Source organism: Lolium rigidum, chromosome 3 (genome assembly GCF_022539505.1).
Source record: "Lolium rigidum isolate FL_2022 chromosome 3, APGP_CSIRO_Lrig_0.1, whole genome shotgun sequence".
NCBI classification, from domain to species: domain Eukaryota; kingdom Viridiplantae; phylum Streptophyta; class Magnoliopsida; order Poales; family Poaceae; genus Lolium; species Lolium rigidum.
In genome coordinates, this window is record NC_061510.1 from 307,397,253 (window position 1) to 307,415,419 (window position 18,167).

The 18,167-nt window shown below is 41.9% G+C and overlaps 2 protein-coding genes and 1 pseudogene across 2 annotated transcripts; all 3 read left to right on the forward strand.

Annotated features, from left to right (window-relative positions):
* The first annotated feature begins 1,476 nt into the window (after window positions 1-1,476).
* On the forward strand, window positions 1,477-2,941 carry LOC124699821 (probable indole-3-pyruvate monooxygenase YUCCA10). Its single transcript, XM_047232058.1, has 4 exons — window positions 1,477-2,088; window positions 2,213-2,446; window positions 2,541-2,663; window positions 2,762-2,941. The coding sequence occupies exons 1-4, from the start codon at window positions 1,477-1,479 to the stop codon at window positions 2,939-2,941; spliced, it is 1,149 nt and encodes a 382-aa protein (XP_047088014.1).
* Window positions 2,942-5,082: 2,141 nt separating this feature from the next.
* On the forward strand, window positions 5,083-6,196 carry LOC124696809 (annotated as a pseudogene).
* Window positions 6,197-8,504: 2,308 nt separating this feature from the next.
* Window positions 8,505-9,968, forward strand: LOC124699822 (probable indole-3-pyruvate monooxygenase YUCCA10). The gene is made up of 4 exons (XM_047232059.1): window positions 8,505-9,116; window positions 9,241-9,474; window positions 9,569-9,691; window positions 9,789-9,968. Exons 1-4 carry the CDS (start codon window positions 8,505-8,507, stop codon window positions 9,966-9,968), a joined length of 1,149 nt encoding a protein of 382 aa, XP_047088015.1.
* Window positions 9,969-18,167: the final 8,199 nt, after the last annotated feature.

Here is an 18,167-nt window from a genome sequence, read left to right on the forward strand (position 1 = left end):
TGGTGGTGGGTGGCGGCCAGATCCTCGATCTGCGCCATCCCCCCGCCTCTCGCTGGTGCGTGGAGATCTTGGGCTTCTCCCACGGCACGAGGTCGCTCGGGGAAGCAGCCTTGGTCGCCGGCGTGGGGGCCCGACCTGAATAAAGACGGCGGTCCTAGGGTCTCTCTTGGGCGAAGATGAAGAATGACATGTGGTTTGCTCTTCTCGATCTGGCAGGAGTGTTGAGTTCCGGAAGGCGCCGCCGGCAAATGTAACCGTGTTTTTTTTTGGCCTGGAGTTTGCTGGATCGGTGGTATTCGGTCGTGCACACCCATGCTTTTATTCCGACCGATTGGTTCTAGAGGGAGCGGCGCGAAGCTCTGGTATGTGTTGGCATCCAGAGGCATTTTGGTCCATGATGCAGTCTGATGAAGGGAATAACATGAAGGCTGGAACGGAGGACTAGCTAAGGGAGGTTCAAATCTCCGCGTTGTTGAGAGACTTGCTTGGTGTCCCGGTATCCGCAGCAGTGGTATGGAAGTGGGGGCGGCAGCACAGGTGAAGTTCAGAGTCCTGCCTTTCAGGGTGAAACCCCAATGTCTGGCCTTAACTGGTTGTGCCTGGCAATGATCTTGTTGGAGGCATTGTTTTGAGAGGGGGGACTATCTTCAGGGTGAAAACCTAAGATCTTTTTCGGGCGATGACGGCGCTGATGCACCATTGTCTCGGTGGTGGTTGTATTGTTGTTTCTAAGCCTAGGATGCTATAGCGGGACTATTGTTTATTAGTTTTCTTTTCTTTTTTTGGTTGTGCGCATCCGTACTGCCATTAGGGTGTTGCGTTGTTGGATAGGCTGAATGTAATTGGTATCTTTTGATATTAATATATTCCCTTTATCGAAAAATTCCTAGTCTAATGCACTTTCATCTCTTGGGTAATCAAATAATAATGTTTATAAATGCACAGTGAGAATCCTTCTATTTTGGTCAAAATTTTGAGAGACGTTGACTCATCCTTATCATATCAAATTTCATTTTATATTGTCAACAAATGCAGGAAATGAAAGAAACATTTGGAATATATATACTCTGAACATATCTTTATCCTGGATGAATTTTTAGTGATGATGATAGGAATTAAAAGAAAGAAACACTAATCAACTATACACTATATCCAAATATGGCTGGTAAGTTTCCAAAAGAATGCAAGCAATGGGGATTGCATTTCCTGCCTATTCTATAGCAGACATGGTTTCACACCAACCATGGCATCTATAACATTCGAATTTATAGGTTATACGTGTCAATTGATCTTTATCTCTTTCCGCTTCCCTTAATCTTGGCACCCGGCATTTACAATCATATATATGCCTCATATGTGACTATCTCATCCACAGATTCATTCAGATAGCAAGCAAACACATACCTCTTCTTATTCTAAGTCTCCTAGCCTAGCACTGCACCCCTTCCCACAAGTTCGCCAAATCTTGTCTTTGCAATGGAGAATGTAGTGGTGCTGATTGTTGGTGCTGGGCCAGCAGGCCTCGCAACAGCAGCGTGCCTTACCCAATTGTCCATTCCCTATGTCATCGTCGAGCGTGAGGACTGCAGTGCGTCACTTTGGCGCAACCGCGCATACGATCGTTTGAAGCTGCATCTTGCGAAGGAGTTTTGTGAGTTACCACACATGTCATATCCAGCAGATGCACCAACATACGTACCAAAAGCCCTATTTGTCAAGTACGTAGATGACTATATTGAGTGTTTCAATATTCAACCGAAGTATCTCACTAGCGTGGAGTTATCAACATATGACAGTGAGGAAAAAGTTTGGTCCATCGTGGCTCATGACATGGCAGAGAGCAAAAGAATAAATTACACAGCAAAGTTTCTTATTGTGGCAAGTGGTGAGAATAGTGCAGAGAATATTCCGGTGATCCCTGGACTTCAAAATTTTCCGGGTGAGACCATCCACTCATCAAGATACAAGTCAGACAAGAGCTTCTCCGGTAAGAGTGTGCTGGTCATTGGATCTGGCAACTCCGGGATGGAAATCTCTTACGACCTTGCGACACATGGTGTCAATACTTCAATTGTTGTAAGAAGCCCGGTATGTGCACTATATATTTTTATTTGGTATTGGGATACAATTTCTTAGTATAACTACCACCAGAATGATATTTTAATTTATCTTGTATGCTCCTAAAGATGTGTCACATATTTTGCGGATGCAGATTCATGTAATGACAAAGGAGCTAATTCGGTTGGGGATGACACTAGCCCACCATCTTCCGCTGAATCTAGTGGATAAACTCCTTGTTATGGGGGCAAAATTCATGTTTGGAGACCTATCAAGGCATGGCATCACAATGCCACACATGGGTCCAATGATGCTCAAGTCAAAAACTGGCCGATCCGCCGTGATTGATGTCGGCACCGTTGGTTTGATTAAAAACGGCATCATCCAAGTAAGTATATCCTTAGATGTGATATAAACCTTTACATATACCATGGGTTGATTTACTATGCCGCTTTATTAATATTTTCTTTACCAATCTGTAGGTTAAAGGAAGCATTAGTAAGATCATGAGCAATATAGTTAAATTTCAAAGCGGAGATGAAATCTCAGTTGACGCCATCGTATTTGCAACTGGATACAAGAGCACAGCGAATATGTGGCTCAAGGTACTAACAATTTTTGAAAATTTGCCCTAATCTAGTTAGACTCTGCATAACAATTACTATTTTTTTTAACCAATTTTATATGTTATTTATGAGCGCAGAATGGTGAGAGTATGTTAAACGACAATGGGCTGCCAACCAAAGAATATCCGAATCATTGGAAAGGTTTAAATGGGCTCTACTGTGTTGGGTTAGCGAGGAGAGGATTGGCCGGTATCGCCGCAGATGCCAAGAATATTGCCAATGACATTAAGTCTATGATAAGCTCTATGTCCGGCTAAATTAGCCTCTAAATGGAGTTCAATATGCGAAGTGTCTCAGACTATTCATATATTTGGGACATCTTCATGTATAGGCTCATGGGAGTATGCTCTGGTCTTGTATGCTATATCATCAAGGGGTTTTAGGTCAACTCTTCTGTAAAAGGGCTTCCTCTTTTATTGTTGGACTTACGGTAGTCTACAGTATTCTATTTGCGTCAATTTCTATATGCAGAAGTCGTGGGATCACTAGTGTATTAGAGCAAGTCCAACCCAGTAGCTATCTGGGTCACCAAATCGAAATTAGATGAATTTAGGCATGAAAAAAAACTCCGACCAGCCACCAATGCACACAAGTCTATAAATAGAGAATCGCCTAATTCCCCATCGTGTGTGCCAAATTTACGAACCTGGGGAGGAATAGAAAAATCGCTGAGCTGGTCGCTTACGCTGCTCGGAAGGCTCTTCCTCTTCTTCCTTCGATGCGCCGCCGCCGGAAGGAAAACTCCTTGTTTTGTTTTTCCTCCCAGCGCCATCACCTTGATCTGGTAAAATGGTGCACTGGCATGCGGATGTGGAACTTTACCGGACCCAGGCTCCGCTCTACAAACGCTGGAGGTATCCCATTCGTTTCGGAGGGGGATTGGGCATTTAGGTCTAGGCTCACTTGCGTGTGACGCGCAAGTCAGCTTGCCCTGGTCTGAGTTTCATACGCATGCGAAATGCTCGGTTCCACGGAAATTCACTTTTGATTTTTTATTTTGGGTGCTAGTGTTCTGCCGTCGGAATTTTTTTTTAAAATAGAGGCATATACAGTTTTAGTCCCACAACTTGCATTCCGGGTGCATTTTAGTTCCACTTCTTGCACAAATGTCAAAGGAATTTGCACAAAAGAATTACGCGTACATCTCAACATTATCAGTGCACAAGCCAAATTTTGTGGAAAATTACCATTTTCATGACCTATGTAAAATAATAAAGAAATGTTTGGTGAAGAGTTTTTATAACACCGAATTTTGTCTTTTTTACACACAATGTAAACTATATCAATTTTTTGTCAAGCGACTTTGCAAGCACAGAGAAAATCGAGATGTATGTGCGATACTTTTTGTCATTTTTTTTGAACATTTTTAAATACCTATAAAATTCATTTTAAAAAATGAAGAGCATATGCTCCCGAGATGTAAAAAACGCTTGTCCTCGCTTCCGGTATTTTGCTCCCGAAAGGTAAAAGATGGAAGTTTTACCGATGGTGGATACACGTCATAGCCTGATAGAATTGTGATATTTCGATTGATCAAAGAAAATCATTAGAAATAGACTACAATCTGGGATAGAGTTTCTAAAACAAATAGAAACCGAGGAGTGGAGGGAGTGCACCGTTAAGTACAATCCAGCGTAGGAGATGCGTGTCTTGTGTTTGATGAAATGCCTTCCTCGGTAGTGGCTTTGGGGATACCAGGGTATGGGTATGCTTGGCGGATAATCTGCAACTCTCGTTTTTTAGGTCTTTTTATTTTTCGTCCGTTCCTTGGGGCGTTGCAGCAAAAACAAAACATTGTTCCATTATCTAACCCGGAGCATGTTATGCTTTGTATCGAAAAAAGAAAATAAATGGACACAGAGGTGCATTCCCGTTTGATTGATCACTGCAAAATTTTAGACCATTACCTATGTTAAATAAATTCTAGGAACTCAGGTCCTTTATCGTGATCGGTCTAAACAGTTTAATTGCTTATTCTTTTGTCAAGGTTCTCTTAAACCAAACATTTTCGCAAGAAAACATAAACTATGCCTTCGCCGTGGGGTTGCAGATTATTAACACTTGATCCAAATGATACTCTTAATTGATGATTTATAGTATGTCATTTTACATTTTGTAAAGAGCTACCCAAGAATTTGTTTCTGCTGACATGGTCAGTTTGTTTGGTCAACATTTCAAGGAAACAAACCATGTCACTCTGATGCTTAATCCAACACTGTTCATTTGTTTCAGTGTTAAATTACTGATAGCAAATGCCTTTGGGTCTTAAAAGAAGGGGGTGCCTTCCATTATATTTATGGACAAAATTATCTGGGCTGTAACAAGGGTCAAAATGAAGTGATTTGGCCTTTTTGGAGGTGATGTGAGTGTTCCCAGCTTTGAGCGTGTGGCAATTAGAATGACGCTAACTGCAAATGTGCCGTGTGTGCAGCCTGTTTGTTCACTTATTGTTCTACAGAATAGTTTATTTTAGACCTAGAATTCCAGAGTTCCAAGGATTGCAAATAACATTCTTAGTCATTTTATTTTTCTGAAATTGCTTACATAGGTTCGCTTGCTTTTTTATACAAATTTGGTAAAAAAAAAAGCAAATACATGATTACAGTTTGCAATAAGCATTGATACTTACAGTAAACGGGATGCAATACAAAAGTCTGAACGTTTTCCAATTCAGTTTGCCTTATTGTACCAACTTTTGTGAAGCATTGATACTTACAGTAAACGGGATTGTTGATTTCTCATCTGTCAATTTATAAAACACAGGGCTATGAAGTTACTCGGGGTAGCCAGAGAGATTGTGGGGCTTCAAGCAAAAGGGTAATTAAACCCACAAGAAACATTATCTTCAGCTCAGGATTGAGAACCAACACATCAAATGACCGAGTTCCTGATGCGGTTCAACAAGGAAAGGAGAGGCTTCATCGGAGACTCCGGAGTGCAGATTTATTTCCGGTCAGAAGGTAGTGTCAACAATTTAGCTCACACTGTTGGTTTATTTTAGGAACCAAATCTATGTACTACAATATTCGCAATTCTGCATTGATCCATATTTTCCAGTGGTTGCAGGCAGACAGCACCAGCAGTAGGAACCATTCGGGATGGGCCTCAGCTCTCTTATGAAACTGATATCTGCATAGCAAAGGACGGCAGCCTGGATGGCCAAACTATTCGCTTCAACCCAGCCACCTCCCTTTCAACCCACAAAGTTAAAGAAACGCCAGCAGAGCCTTGCAGCGGCACGGCAGGGTAGTGGCGTATCCAAGACCTCTCTCCTAACTAGCTAGGACAAGAAACACTCCAAGGAACAATCGAAGACGACGATGTTGACTCCTCCATGGGCTGCTCGATATGCATGGAGGGATGCCATGGTGCCGCAGAAGGGCTGGTACAGCTGCAAAGCAAACACATCTTCCATTCAGCCTGCCTGGAGCAATGGCTCCAGTCCCGCGCCGATTGTCCGTACTGCAGGGCCAGCGTTAGCCTACCACGGAAAGAGTGACCTGGAGTGTTAGCAAAGGTGGCACCTCTCAAGTGAAAGAACACTTGGAGTTGCTGTGTTTTTTGATCTATATATCAGTAATGTGTCCCTGCGTCGCAACAGAACAATGAATAATATTTGTAGATGAATTGGTCAGAGTAGCTATATTTGTAGATGAATTGTGTCCCTGATGTCTTCTGCAACGACCCGTGGGTCTCTCTCCCTTGCCACCATCTGGCTCCTCCTGTTCACATACATATTGTTTGCCCTTCGGATCCGGTGTCACATTAAGTAACGATGGCACAGATGCGGCAACTGGGTTCGGCTCTGCTTGGTGAACGGTCGGCTCTGCTTGGTGAATGGTGACGGACTGAGAGTGTCCTGGCAAGCCTGCATTCCACCTCTCTCTCCTGCACCCACAAAGCCACTTCCCACAAATCAAAGACACGCAATTAGCGGCTCAAAGGTACCACTTTATGTAAACAAGGAACAATTGTTGCTTCATATATGAATGATTAATAGTGTCATCATAAGCACCTACGTACGAACAATTAGGAACCAGAAGAAATATCAAAAACAAAATAATTTTGGGTAATTATAAACACCGAGCTTCTGTGCTCATCCAGAAATACACTGTCATATATTTTGCACAGGTATTTGAAATCGAAAAAATAGTAAGAGAACAAAAAATTGAGTTGGTGTATATAGACCTGAAAACATCCTACCTTAATACCCGCCAAAGAGTCCTTGGTTCTCCATCGTTATGTTCTGTATGTCACCCTCAAATAACAACTTATTATATGGTCATCCAATATTAGACCAAAGATTGTGTGTTTCCGGTTCTCTAGATGCACATAAGTGCTCATTCATGTACTTGTAGACACAATGCACCAGTTTATGTAATTACATGCACATGCAGTTGGTGCAAACAGGAATGTGCATGTTGTTTTCGGTAGCGCCACATTACCACTTCTTGTTGCCACATGGATTAAGATCATAAACAAAACAATGTATCTCTCCTAGAGATGCATACATGAACCCATACTAATCATCCCTACTTTGTCTTTGATGTTTTTGATTGCAGGTTTGAAGAACATTAGGAGAAAAAAAAGACAACGATAAGTATAAATGATTTTGTATTTCATTTTTTACTTTGTTCACTTGTAATTATGCCATTTGGATTTAATCTTCTGATTCAAACTGCATTTAAATTATACATTCCAACTGTGTACATGTATTCTGTTTGAGTTAATAATATTCTGTTTTTTCAAATTCGAATTAAAGTTCAGTTCTAAAATTTGATCTTAGTTGTGTTTGTGCATGTAAGTCATTTAATTACTTGTTATTTACCATGTGTTCCAAAATAGCAAAATAAGCAAAGGTCATGCCCATGCATATTTTAATAGCTTCTTGCCAATGACTTTGATTACTAAAAGAACTTCTATTCCTTGTCCTCATTGATAAACTACGGTTTCTCATATGGCATCTTTGTTATACTCATGTTTTACAAAATAAAAAAATTCAAGTAGAATACAAGGTCCACTCTTTGTTTTATTTTGCTACTTTACAGCACCCATGTAATCTACAATTTCCATGCACATAACACATTCACGACTAGCGCGCAACCATCAACTAGAAGCAAAAAAGCGATAATAATCTGCACCAGAGTTCACATATGTAGTGTGCAGATTATACCATGGTGGAATAGTTCATTCACACAAGAAAATGTTGTGGTATGCGAGTCTAATGCAGAATGTTGTCAATCGAAGAAGCACTTTGATCTCTTGGGTAATCAAATAATAATGTTTATAAATGCACAGTGAGAAATCCTCCCGTTCTGGTCAAAGTGTTGAGAGACGTTGACTCATCCTTATCGCATCAAATTTCAGTTTATATTGTCCACAAGTGCAGGAAAGGAAAGAAACAGTTCGAATATATACTCTGAACATATCTTTATCTTGGATGAATTTTTATTGATGATGATAGGAATTAAAAGAAAGAAACACTAATCAACAATACGCTATACTCAAATATGGCTGGTAAGTTTCCAAAAGAATGCAAGCAATCGGGATTGCGTTTCCTGCCTTTCATGGTTTCACACCAACAATGGCATCTATAACATTCCAATTTCCAGGTTATACGTGTCAATTGATCTTTTATCTCTTTCCGCGTCCCTTAATCTTGGTACGCGACATCTACAAGCATATATATACCTCATATATGTGACTATCTCAAACACAGATTCATTCAGCTAGCAAGCAAACACATACCTCTTCTTATTCTAAGTCTCCTAGCCTACCACTGCACCCCTTCCCACAACTTCGCTAAATCTCGTCTTTGCAATGGAGAATGTAGTGGTGCTGATTGTTGGTGCTGGGCCAGCAGGCCTCGCAACAGCAGCGTGCCTTACCCAATTGTCCATTCCCTATATCATCGTCGAGCGTGAGGACTGCAGTGCATCTCTTTGGCGCAACCGCGCATACGATCGTTTGAAGCTGCATCTTGCGAAAGAGTTTTGTGAGTTACCACACATGTCATATCCAGCAGATGCACCAACATACATACCAAAATCTCTATTTGTCAAGTACGTAGATGACTATATTGAGTGTTTCAATATTAAACCGAAGTATCTCACTAGCGTGGAGTCATCAACATACGATGGTGAGAAAAAAGTTTGGTCCATCGTGGCTCATGACATGGCAGAGTGCAAAAGAATAAATTTCACAACAAAGTTTCTTGTTGTGGCAAGTGGTGAGAATAGTGCAGAGAATATTCCGGTGATCCCTGGACTTCAAAATTTTCCGGGTGAGACCATCCACTCATCAAGATACAAGTCAGGCAAAAGCTTCTCCGGTAAGAGTGTGCTGGTCATTGGATCTGGCAACTCCGGGATGGAAATTGCTTACGACCTTGCGACCCATGGTGTCAATACTTCAATTGTTGTAAGAAGCCCGGTATGTGCACTGTATATTTTTATTTGGTAATGGGATACAATTTCTTAGTATAACTACCAGTAGAATGATATTTTAATTTATCGTGTATGCTGCTAAAGATGTGTCACAAATTTTGTGGATGCAGATTCATGTAATGACAAAGGAGCTAATCCGGTTGGGGATGACACTAGCCCACCATCTTCCGCTGAATCTAGTGGATAAATTCCTTGTTATGGGGGCAAAATTCATGTTTGGAGACTTATCAAGGCATGGCATCACAATGCCAAACATGGGTCCAATGATGCTCAAGTCAAAAACCAGTCGATCTGCTGTGATTGATGTCGGCACCGTTGGTTTGATAAAAAGGGGTGTCATCCAAGTAAGTATATCCTCAGACATGATATAAACCTTTACATATACCATACGTTGATTTACGATGCCATTTTATTAATATTTTCTTTACCAATGTGTAGGTTCAAGGAAGCATTAGTGAGATCATGGGTAATATAGTTAAATTTCAAAGTGGAGATGAAATCTCATTTGAGGCAATTGTATTTGCAACTGGATACAAGAGCATGGCAAATATGTGGCTGAAGGTACTACTATAGTTTTTTTAATATGCCTAAGTTAGATTCTTTTTGCTGCAACAATTGTTAAACTCCTAACCAAGTTACATCTTATTTATGAGTGCAGAATGGTGAGAGCATGTTAAATGATAATGGGCTGCCAACCAAGGAATATCCGAATCATTGGAAAGGTGAAAATAGGCTCTACTGTGCTGGGTTGGCGAGGAGAGGATTGGCTAGTATTGCCGCAGACGCCAAGAATATTGCCAATGACATCGAATCTGTGATAAGCTCTATGTCCAGCTAGAATAGATGATATATGTAGTTTAACATGCCAGGTGTGTTAGACTATTAATAGTATCTTTTGGGCAACTTCATGTCGAGGCACATGTCATATCCAGGGAGTAAGCTGAGCTCTGATCCTGTATACTATAATCAAGGGTCTCCAGTTCTTCTACTTTCGTTGTGTAAAAGAGCTTCATTGTCTGCCGTGTTCAATTTAATTCAATTCATGTACGCACAAGTCTTGGGATCAGTATCAGTATGTTCCTAAAGTATAAAAGGCGTTGGCGTCAGTCCCTGATGTTTTTAGGTGATGCACCGCAGGTCCTAAACGTCTTTGACCGTGCATTGACCGGTGCCACGTAGTAAGAAATGCCACGGTGGCAAACCGTGTGGTGCTGGGAATAAGCAAAAAGGCCCTCGCTGAATATAGCTATAGGAGTAGACGGTCCCCGACCACTTTCCCCAATCGAAACAGAGGTGAGCGGCGGATCTGAGGCGACTGACGGCGACCGCCGTCGAGGGGGCTGTAGCTCCGTGCTCCTCCGGCCATCCGCCGCTGGAAGACTGCGGCTGGGGATCTGACGGCGACCGCCGTTGAGCTTGCTGTAGCTCCGTCCTCCTCCGGCCATCCGCCGCTGGAAGACTGCGGCTGGTGATCAAGGATGGCTCCGAGGAGACGGGCCGCCGGCGAGCCACCGCCAGTGTATGGTAATATCGCAAACCCTAGCCGCTGTAGGATGCACGCCAGTGTATGGTAAGATCGCATGGTGGTTTTCTTTGTGGAGTTGATAGCAGCAAGTGTTATGTGGATGGAAGAACTGCTTATTTTGATGGCTGTGAAGTGGACACTTGGTCGCCGCTGTGGATCAAAGATTTTATTGAGCAGTTAGGTCACGATCCGGCGAAATGTTTTGTTTACTGGCTGCTACCAGGTATGAGTCTGAATGAGGGTTTGCGGATAGTGGACCGAGACATAGACACACTGAACATGACAATGGTGGTGCCAAAGTTTCAGCATTTCACACTATATGTTGATCAACCACAAAAATCACCAGTACACCATCACAAAAAACCAGATCCAGCTTACCCTGTGATTAGGACACTTGAAGAACACACAGCCCGGATTCGCCTCCGACTACGACACAAGCCGAATTGCTCTCCTCCATCCGCAACAGTCACAGTTCACAAGCGGCAGCGTTAGCCCTGCCTGAGATGTGAACGACGACGCCAACGACTTGCTTGACGTCCTTGAGCTTGCAGCCATGGGGGAAGAGTGGAGGAGAGAGAGGCAGAGATATGAGCTGTGAAGAAGAAAGGCAGCTCCTGACCCTGTTTTATACGAGTAAGGGCTTATCTGCTTATTTCCCAACTGCTTCTGGCGGGAAGTTTCCCGCCATGGGCATTTCTTACTACGTGGCATCGGTCAATGCACGGTCAAAGTCGTTTAGGACCTGCGGTGCATCACTTAAAAACATCAGGGACTGACGCCAACGCCTTTTATACTTCGGGGACTTGCATACGGTGTGCCCCATACTTTAGGGACTTCCCGCGCATAAATCTCGGGAAAAAAAGGAGCACGGGAATGCGGAGGTTGCCGATCTGATTATATCTGCTCTTCATATTCTCCAATCATAGCTGCGATCCGGCGCTGCGCACGGGGCGGACTAATTCTGGGTAGTGTCTGCTTTTCCGGTTTTCTTCGGTTTATTCTTCGATTTTCTTGGTTTTTCAGCTGTTATTTCGATTTTGCCAGTCAGTTTTTTGAACTTTTTTCAAACATGAAATTCTTAAGTTTTTCTGAAATTTTTAAAATCAGATTTTTTTTAGAATTTTGAACATTTTTTAAATTGAACATTTTCACCTCCCACTAGGTTTAGATTTGATTTTTAAGAAATTTAAATTTTTCATATTCGTACATTTTTTTAATCCAAACATTTTCGGATTCAAGCATTTTTTAGATTTGAACATTTTTAAATTTAAACATTTTCAGATTTGGTAATTTTTGAAATTCGAATATTTTTCAGATTCAAACAATTTTTAAATTTGGAAACTTTTTAAAATCTAATATTTTTATGAACATAAGTTCTGGAGCCTTATTCTATTGCGCACAAGAGGAAACACTGAAACAAATATGCGCGAGCAAAAGTTGGAACACATACGCGCCACGAGTATTCTCTACTGTGCGTGAGAAATTACAACGAATTGGGTACACACAGAAACAAAGAAATAGGAAAACATCTGCCCAACCGAAATGGGCCGAGCCCATTGTAGGTAAGGTTTTGGGTAGTCAATCGTATGGTCCGCTTAAAGCCGACAATACACCGATCTGGTCGGTGCCGATCGAAGAGCCGCACACCCCCAGGTCTTTGTTGGGCCCGGCCCATGATTCTCCTCGGCAACCAGCTGAGACTGCTTCGTTGTTCGGTAACGAGCTAAGTTCGATTCTCGTCGGTAGCAAATTTAAAAAATCCTCGGTAACGAGCTGAGACTGCTTCTCAATGAGGCGAGTTCGAATCTACTCTCCTTTGAACAATTTTTAAAAGATTTTCGCTTTAAAAAATTTTTTTGAACAATTTTCAAATTGGAACAAATTTTAAATTTGAACAATTTTAAGTTTCAACAATTTTCTAATCTGAACAATTTTAAGTTTAAAGAATTTTCTAATTTGAACATTTTTTTAAATTGAACAATTTTCTACTTTGAACAATTTTAGATGTGAACAAATTTTAAATTTGAACAAATTTTACATTTGAACATTTTTTAAATTTGAACAAATTTTCAATTTGAACATTATAAAATTTTAAACAATTTTTGAATTTGAAAAAATTTCATATTTGAACGGTTTTTAAATTTGAACGGTTTTCAAAGTTGAACGGTTTTTAGATTTGAACGGTTTTCAAATTTGAACATTTTTTAATTTAATTTATTTTTCAGTTTGAACAATTTTTAAAAATTAAAATTTTCGAATCTAAAAAAATATACACAAAACCGAAAACAGAAAAAAGAATTCAGAAAAAAAAGAAAAGGCAAAAACGAACTGCACAGGCTAAACAGACCCAAATGGGCCTGGCCCATACCCGACCAGAGGGTGTGTGGTGGCCGGTAGCCACCGACCTGGTCGGTGTATAGGTTTTGCGATAGGCACTCCCTTGATCGAACTAGTTGCTGCTGTGGTAGCCTGGTGTAGCTATTCAATTGTAAGGATAGCTAGGCATGCGCACCCCGGCCCGGCCTAAAAATTCTGGGCCGGGCCGGGCATCAGCGCATGTATGTCTGGTGGGGCTTGGGCTTGAATCTTGAGCCAAACGGGTCAGTTAGGCTTGGGCCTACAAAATATATGATTTAGACAGGAGTCAGGCTGGGCCGCGCTTGATTTCTATTCCTGACGGTCTAGCCAGGTCAAACTTGGGCCTAAATTTAAGCTCCGGGTTTTTTAGACTGGTCCGAAGCTCGACCCGGTCCGAGTTTTGACTAAACTAGATGATTTTCCGCGCGTTGCTGCGGAACATAAAGTGTGCTAAATAGCGTAGGATTATCTTGCATTAGGAGGAAGAAAAAAAATACGAACATAACATTAAAAAAAGAAGGGATCAACAAATACACTGTAAATTAAATGTTATAAGTATAAGTTGAAAAATGTGTACCCTTATTAGGGTAAGGTGTGTGATCAAAGTGGACGTATACTTCCAGACGAACCCAGAGTTAATCAGGTCCGGTATTAGTAAGTTGAAGCGACCCTACTAAATTTGTACGAAAAGTAAAACAGAAAACCCTAAGCACAATTGAGTAAATTGTTAAGAAAAAATTTGGTCGCGCGGAATGTTCTGTTCTGTTGAGTAAATGTTTTAACTTCAGTTTACATCAGATTGTAGACCACCTGAGATTGCAATACGGAAGGTGAATATATTTTAAATCCATCTTAGAATCGTAGAATAATAGACTAACTGTTTACGCAAGCCTTTATAGCTCACCAATATGATACCCCCTCCATCGGTTTCTTATAGCAGAACATATGAAGTCATGCATCTGCAGCGAGCCAACTTAGAGAATAAATGATCCAAAAATTAGCATGAGAAATAATATATCAAACAATTGCAAGCCAAATCACTTTATAATATGCCAACATGTGAAGTTTGTGGGATAGAAAAAAAAATTATGACAACGTAAATATATTAAAAGCAAACCAAGGCTGTAGGGTTTGTTGCTTACCTAGAATCAGGAACCTGGGCAATAGAAGTGAAATGAAATAGTATGAATGAAAAAAAATGTTAATTTGATAGAATTGAAAGGAAATCACCGGAGGTTGAACTTGAGGTTCTAGAATCGTTACCATACTGAGGTGAGACAGTACTTTGATGACTTCTTCAGAAAACAAAGGACGGGAGCCAGGTCCTGACACTTAAGATGAAGTGCATGGAACATACGTTTCTGGAATCAAAAAAACGCAAATAAAAATTGAAGCATGAAGGTATGTAAACAGACCGGAAGGGAAAAAAATGAACCACAATCCCTCACATCGAGTGAACCCTTACATCCAATCTATGGAAAAGACACAGACATGTTGAGTGGGAATGACCTCGTGGAATACAAAATTAAGAGAAAGCGTATAAGAAGGCAAGACACTTTGGAAGGCTGCCATGAGATGCATGCAATTCACCGGCGCAAGGAAAGTATTGGACACCAAGATGAGGAAAACGCGAAATCGATCCTGATCTTTATATAGAAGCCAAAAGAAGGCTGCTCAGCTACCTCCTTTCGCGGAGATTCTAGTGGACTCCCGTTCTTCAATTTTGGATGCACAATCATTTAGGTGTACTTATGGTGGAGGAGGTAAGATAGGAAGGGGAACAGATCAGCCGGATCATTTAGGTGCACTTAAGTTAAAACGGACTGACGTGGCTGGGAGGTGACGTGGAATACAGCTAATCACAAACTGATACAAATGATGTGGCATGCTTGCATGTTGAGAGAATTCAACTTAGTGGGTTGCTCCTATTTAGTTATTATAGATATTGAGGGATAGAAAGAACGAGAGTAAAAAAAGTCGAACTCTACACAATGGAGATTTTTGGCTTGGGCTCCACTGATTCTGTTATTTTAACTAAAATTAGAAATCATATTCTAATTTTTTAAAAAATATGAAATAAATAATTGTTGATGTATCCATAAACATGCAGAATATTACAAAAACAACAACGTCATCAAAAGAATTGCTAAGTTAGGGCAAGCTATATATGAAACCCAAAAGAAACAAAGGGAGAGCGTTCAAAATGGAAGCCCAAAAACGTTTAGCTCTCCCCTGTGTGTCTCCTCTTTGGGGTGACACACCCTAGCCCCTCCCCTTCCTTTCCTTCTCCCTCGGCACTTCCGGAGGTGACCGCCGGGAAGCCCGCGCATGGCCACCGAGGAATGTAGCAGTAAGGTTCTCACTACTTCGCGGTCCACGTGGAGAGCTCATGAATCTAGGGGGGCGGCCTCGTCAGGAAGGTGGCGGTGACGTTCTCGCTACTTCGCAGGTCACGCGGAGAGCTCAAGCATCTAGGGAGGCGGCCTCACAAGGTGAAGGCGGAGTTGAACCGGCGGTAGGAGGCGCTTGCCGGTATTGGTGGCTTTACTTGTTGGCCGCGAGGAGGCGGTGGTTTGGGGAAGCACTTGATGTGAAGTGTACATTGACCTTTGCTCGAGACAAAAGACTGAACAACATCAAGTGCTTCCTCAAAGACCTGGCTTGTTCTTTATGATCTGTGACATGTTGTCCCATTCGTCTTTTGCTTATTAATTTAGCACATATCGTTTGTCGAGTTGAACACTTGGTTGTTCCCTCTTTTCCTTAATGATGTCCTGAAATGTATCTGTGACACCCTTTGTAATGATTTGTTTAAGTGAACAAAGAAGGGCTGAACTCTCTAAGGAAAAAAAGAGAGGCTGTAATACCCCATTGCTGCCGGAGATCACCGGAGCGTGAGGAGAGGATAATGCCGCTTGTGGAGAGCGGCCACCGGAGGATATCACTGCTTGTGGAGAGCAGCCACCGGAGAGGTAGGAGACGGGAGAGAGAGGAACGGGACCAACCCAACTCGGTACAATTTCTTCGATGCCTTTCCCAGGTGCGGATTCCCCTTTTGTTGCCATCCACTGATGCTGCCAGCCCATGATCTCCATCCCGTGGCCCATGACAACCAGGCCCATGTCTCCCAAGGTACGGGCATGACAATACCACCCCCAAAAAACATTGCTTGTTCCCAAGCAATGGCGTGTAACCTCCACACCATCTAGCTCCAACATGTAGATCAACCATGACAAAGAGAGCACAAATGCAGTACAGATTGTGACAATGCCGGGATCGGATGGTATCCGCAGATCAAAACAGCTCGACAGTTTATTGTTGTGCCAAGTAGCAAACCCAAATGGAATCCACTCCAAAGAAATGCCAGTGATGTGCACCGATTCAATAATAGTCCTCGTGTTACTCCTGAACTCAATACTATAAATAGCAGGAGCAAGAAATGACCGTGGGTTTTTGGGCTTCAATGGAGATATATGCTCCACAGATTGAATGACGAACAGCTGCAGCTCAATTCCAATTAAAATACTTTCGACCGACTGAATGTTAAAGCAGTAGTATTCCCCACTCCCAACTACACAAGGCTGCACTATCCTCTTGTGAACAGTTCCTGCACGACCATAGAATAAATGATCCGCTTGTGCCGCCAAGACGAAACAACAGTCATCACAACTTTGATATCCAAATGAATGAGATCCATCAGATGGAGAGAACCAAGACTGAACCCTGTGATGTAAGCTTGTTGTATCCCCTGGAAATTCTTCTGTAGGCTTGACCATTAGAATACTTTCAGCAACTTGATGCACCAGGTGTGAGCAGAACACGCTTGTTTTAGTTGAGAAAACTATAATTAAGCCACCATGACTGACGCTTCCATGCCTCCAAGATGGAATTCTACAAAAGTGTAGCTGCTCCTGGTATCCAGGGCGAAACATCTCCTCCACGGTGGCAGCCTGGCAAATTTGCAAGGACTGAAAGCACCTCCATCACATGGTGTCACTTCTATCATTATGGTCTTTGATATATACTCATCTTGACAGCATCGTGCATCAGATATGGTTTTGGCTGCATAATGGTCCATGCTATCACAATGCTTATGTAGCATGTCAACCCTCACTGATATTCCATACATAATAACAACCTTCACAATTCCAGGGTCCCATTGCACGTAACACTCAGTTGGCAGAAATACTGACATGCTGTCCGCCCAAACAATTGAATCCATTAGCAGGCTATTCATGGAATAGACTATGGTGTATCCAACAAAGGTTAGACTATTCAGTACCAAGTATGCAAATCTTGAACCTCCAGGGTCCCAAGGGCTATTTAACCTGTCCATCTCCTCTGTTGGCCATAAGATGGTAAAGTTCAGCACTACAGCAAAGTTTCCAGACAGCGCTAACTGACAAGGGATTAACTTGTCAATGCCTACAGATTGTAGACTAGGATTTTGTTAGAAGTAGAGGGCAAGTAGATCTCGAAGGTTTCAGCCGAAAAGTACTCGCTAATTGTAAAACTAGGGTTATGTTGACAATAGATTTGATCCTCTCTTTGCCCCTCGACTCCCCCTTATATAGGAGGTGGAGCTGAGGGATTCGTGATACACAAATTACAGAGTCCGGGAGGGTTTCATACCCATCCCGCAAGATTACAAGTTATACTTCCTAATACAACTCTAGCTTTCCTTACTAGCATCTTGGGCTTCCGAATCTTCTTATTCTTCGAGTTCTGAGCCTTCAGTAAACCCTGGGTACCATCTTCGGCAGTTCCATTGGGGATGCCTATGTCAGTAGCCCCCGAGATTTTTCTTGAATCGAAGAATCAGGAAAAATCTCCAATTTTAATCATTCAATAATCTTGTCGAATTTATCGCATATCTTTTGGATACGCAAATACTATATTGTACAGGGATAATGGTAGTTGGGGCTAGTTCATCTGACGGATCAGGTACTAGTTAACTGCTCTAGTGGCAATCCGCAAAAACCTACTTCAAGATCACGTCTCTGGACATGATCTCGGGATACTGGTGTAAACTTCGACAGGTGCCGCTTAAAGTCTTACCATTCTGTCGAGTCCCAGTCATATTTTATCGGGTATACCTAACACGTCCGTTATGATTTTTCTTCGTATCTGTTGATACGGAAAAAAGCAGCAAAC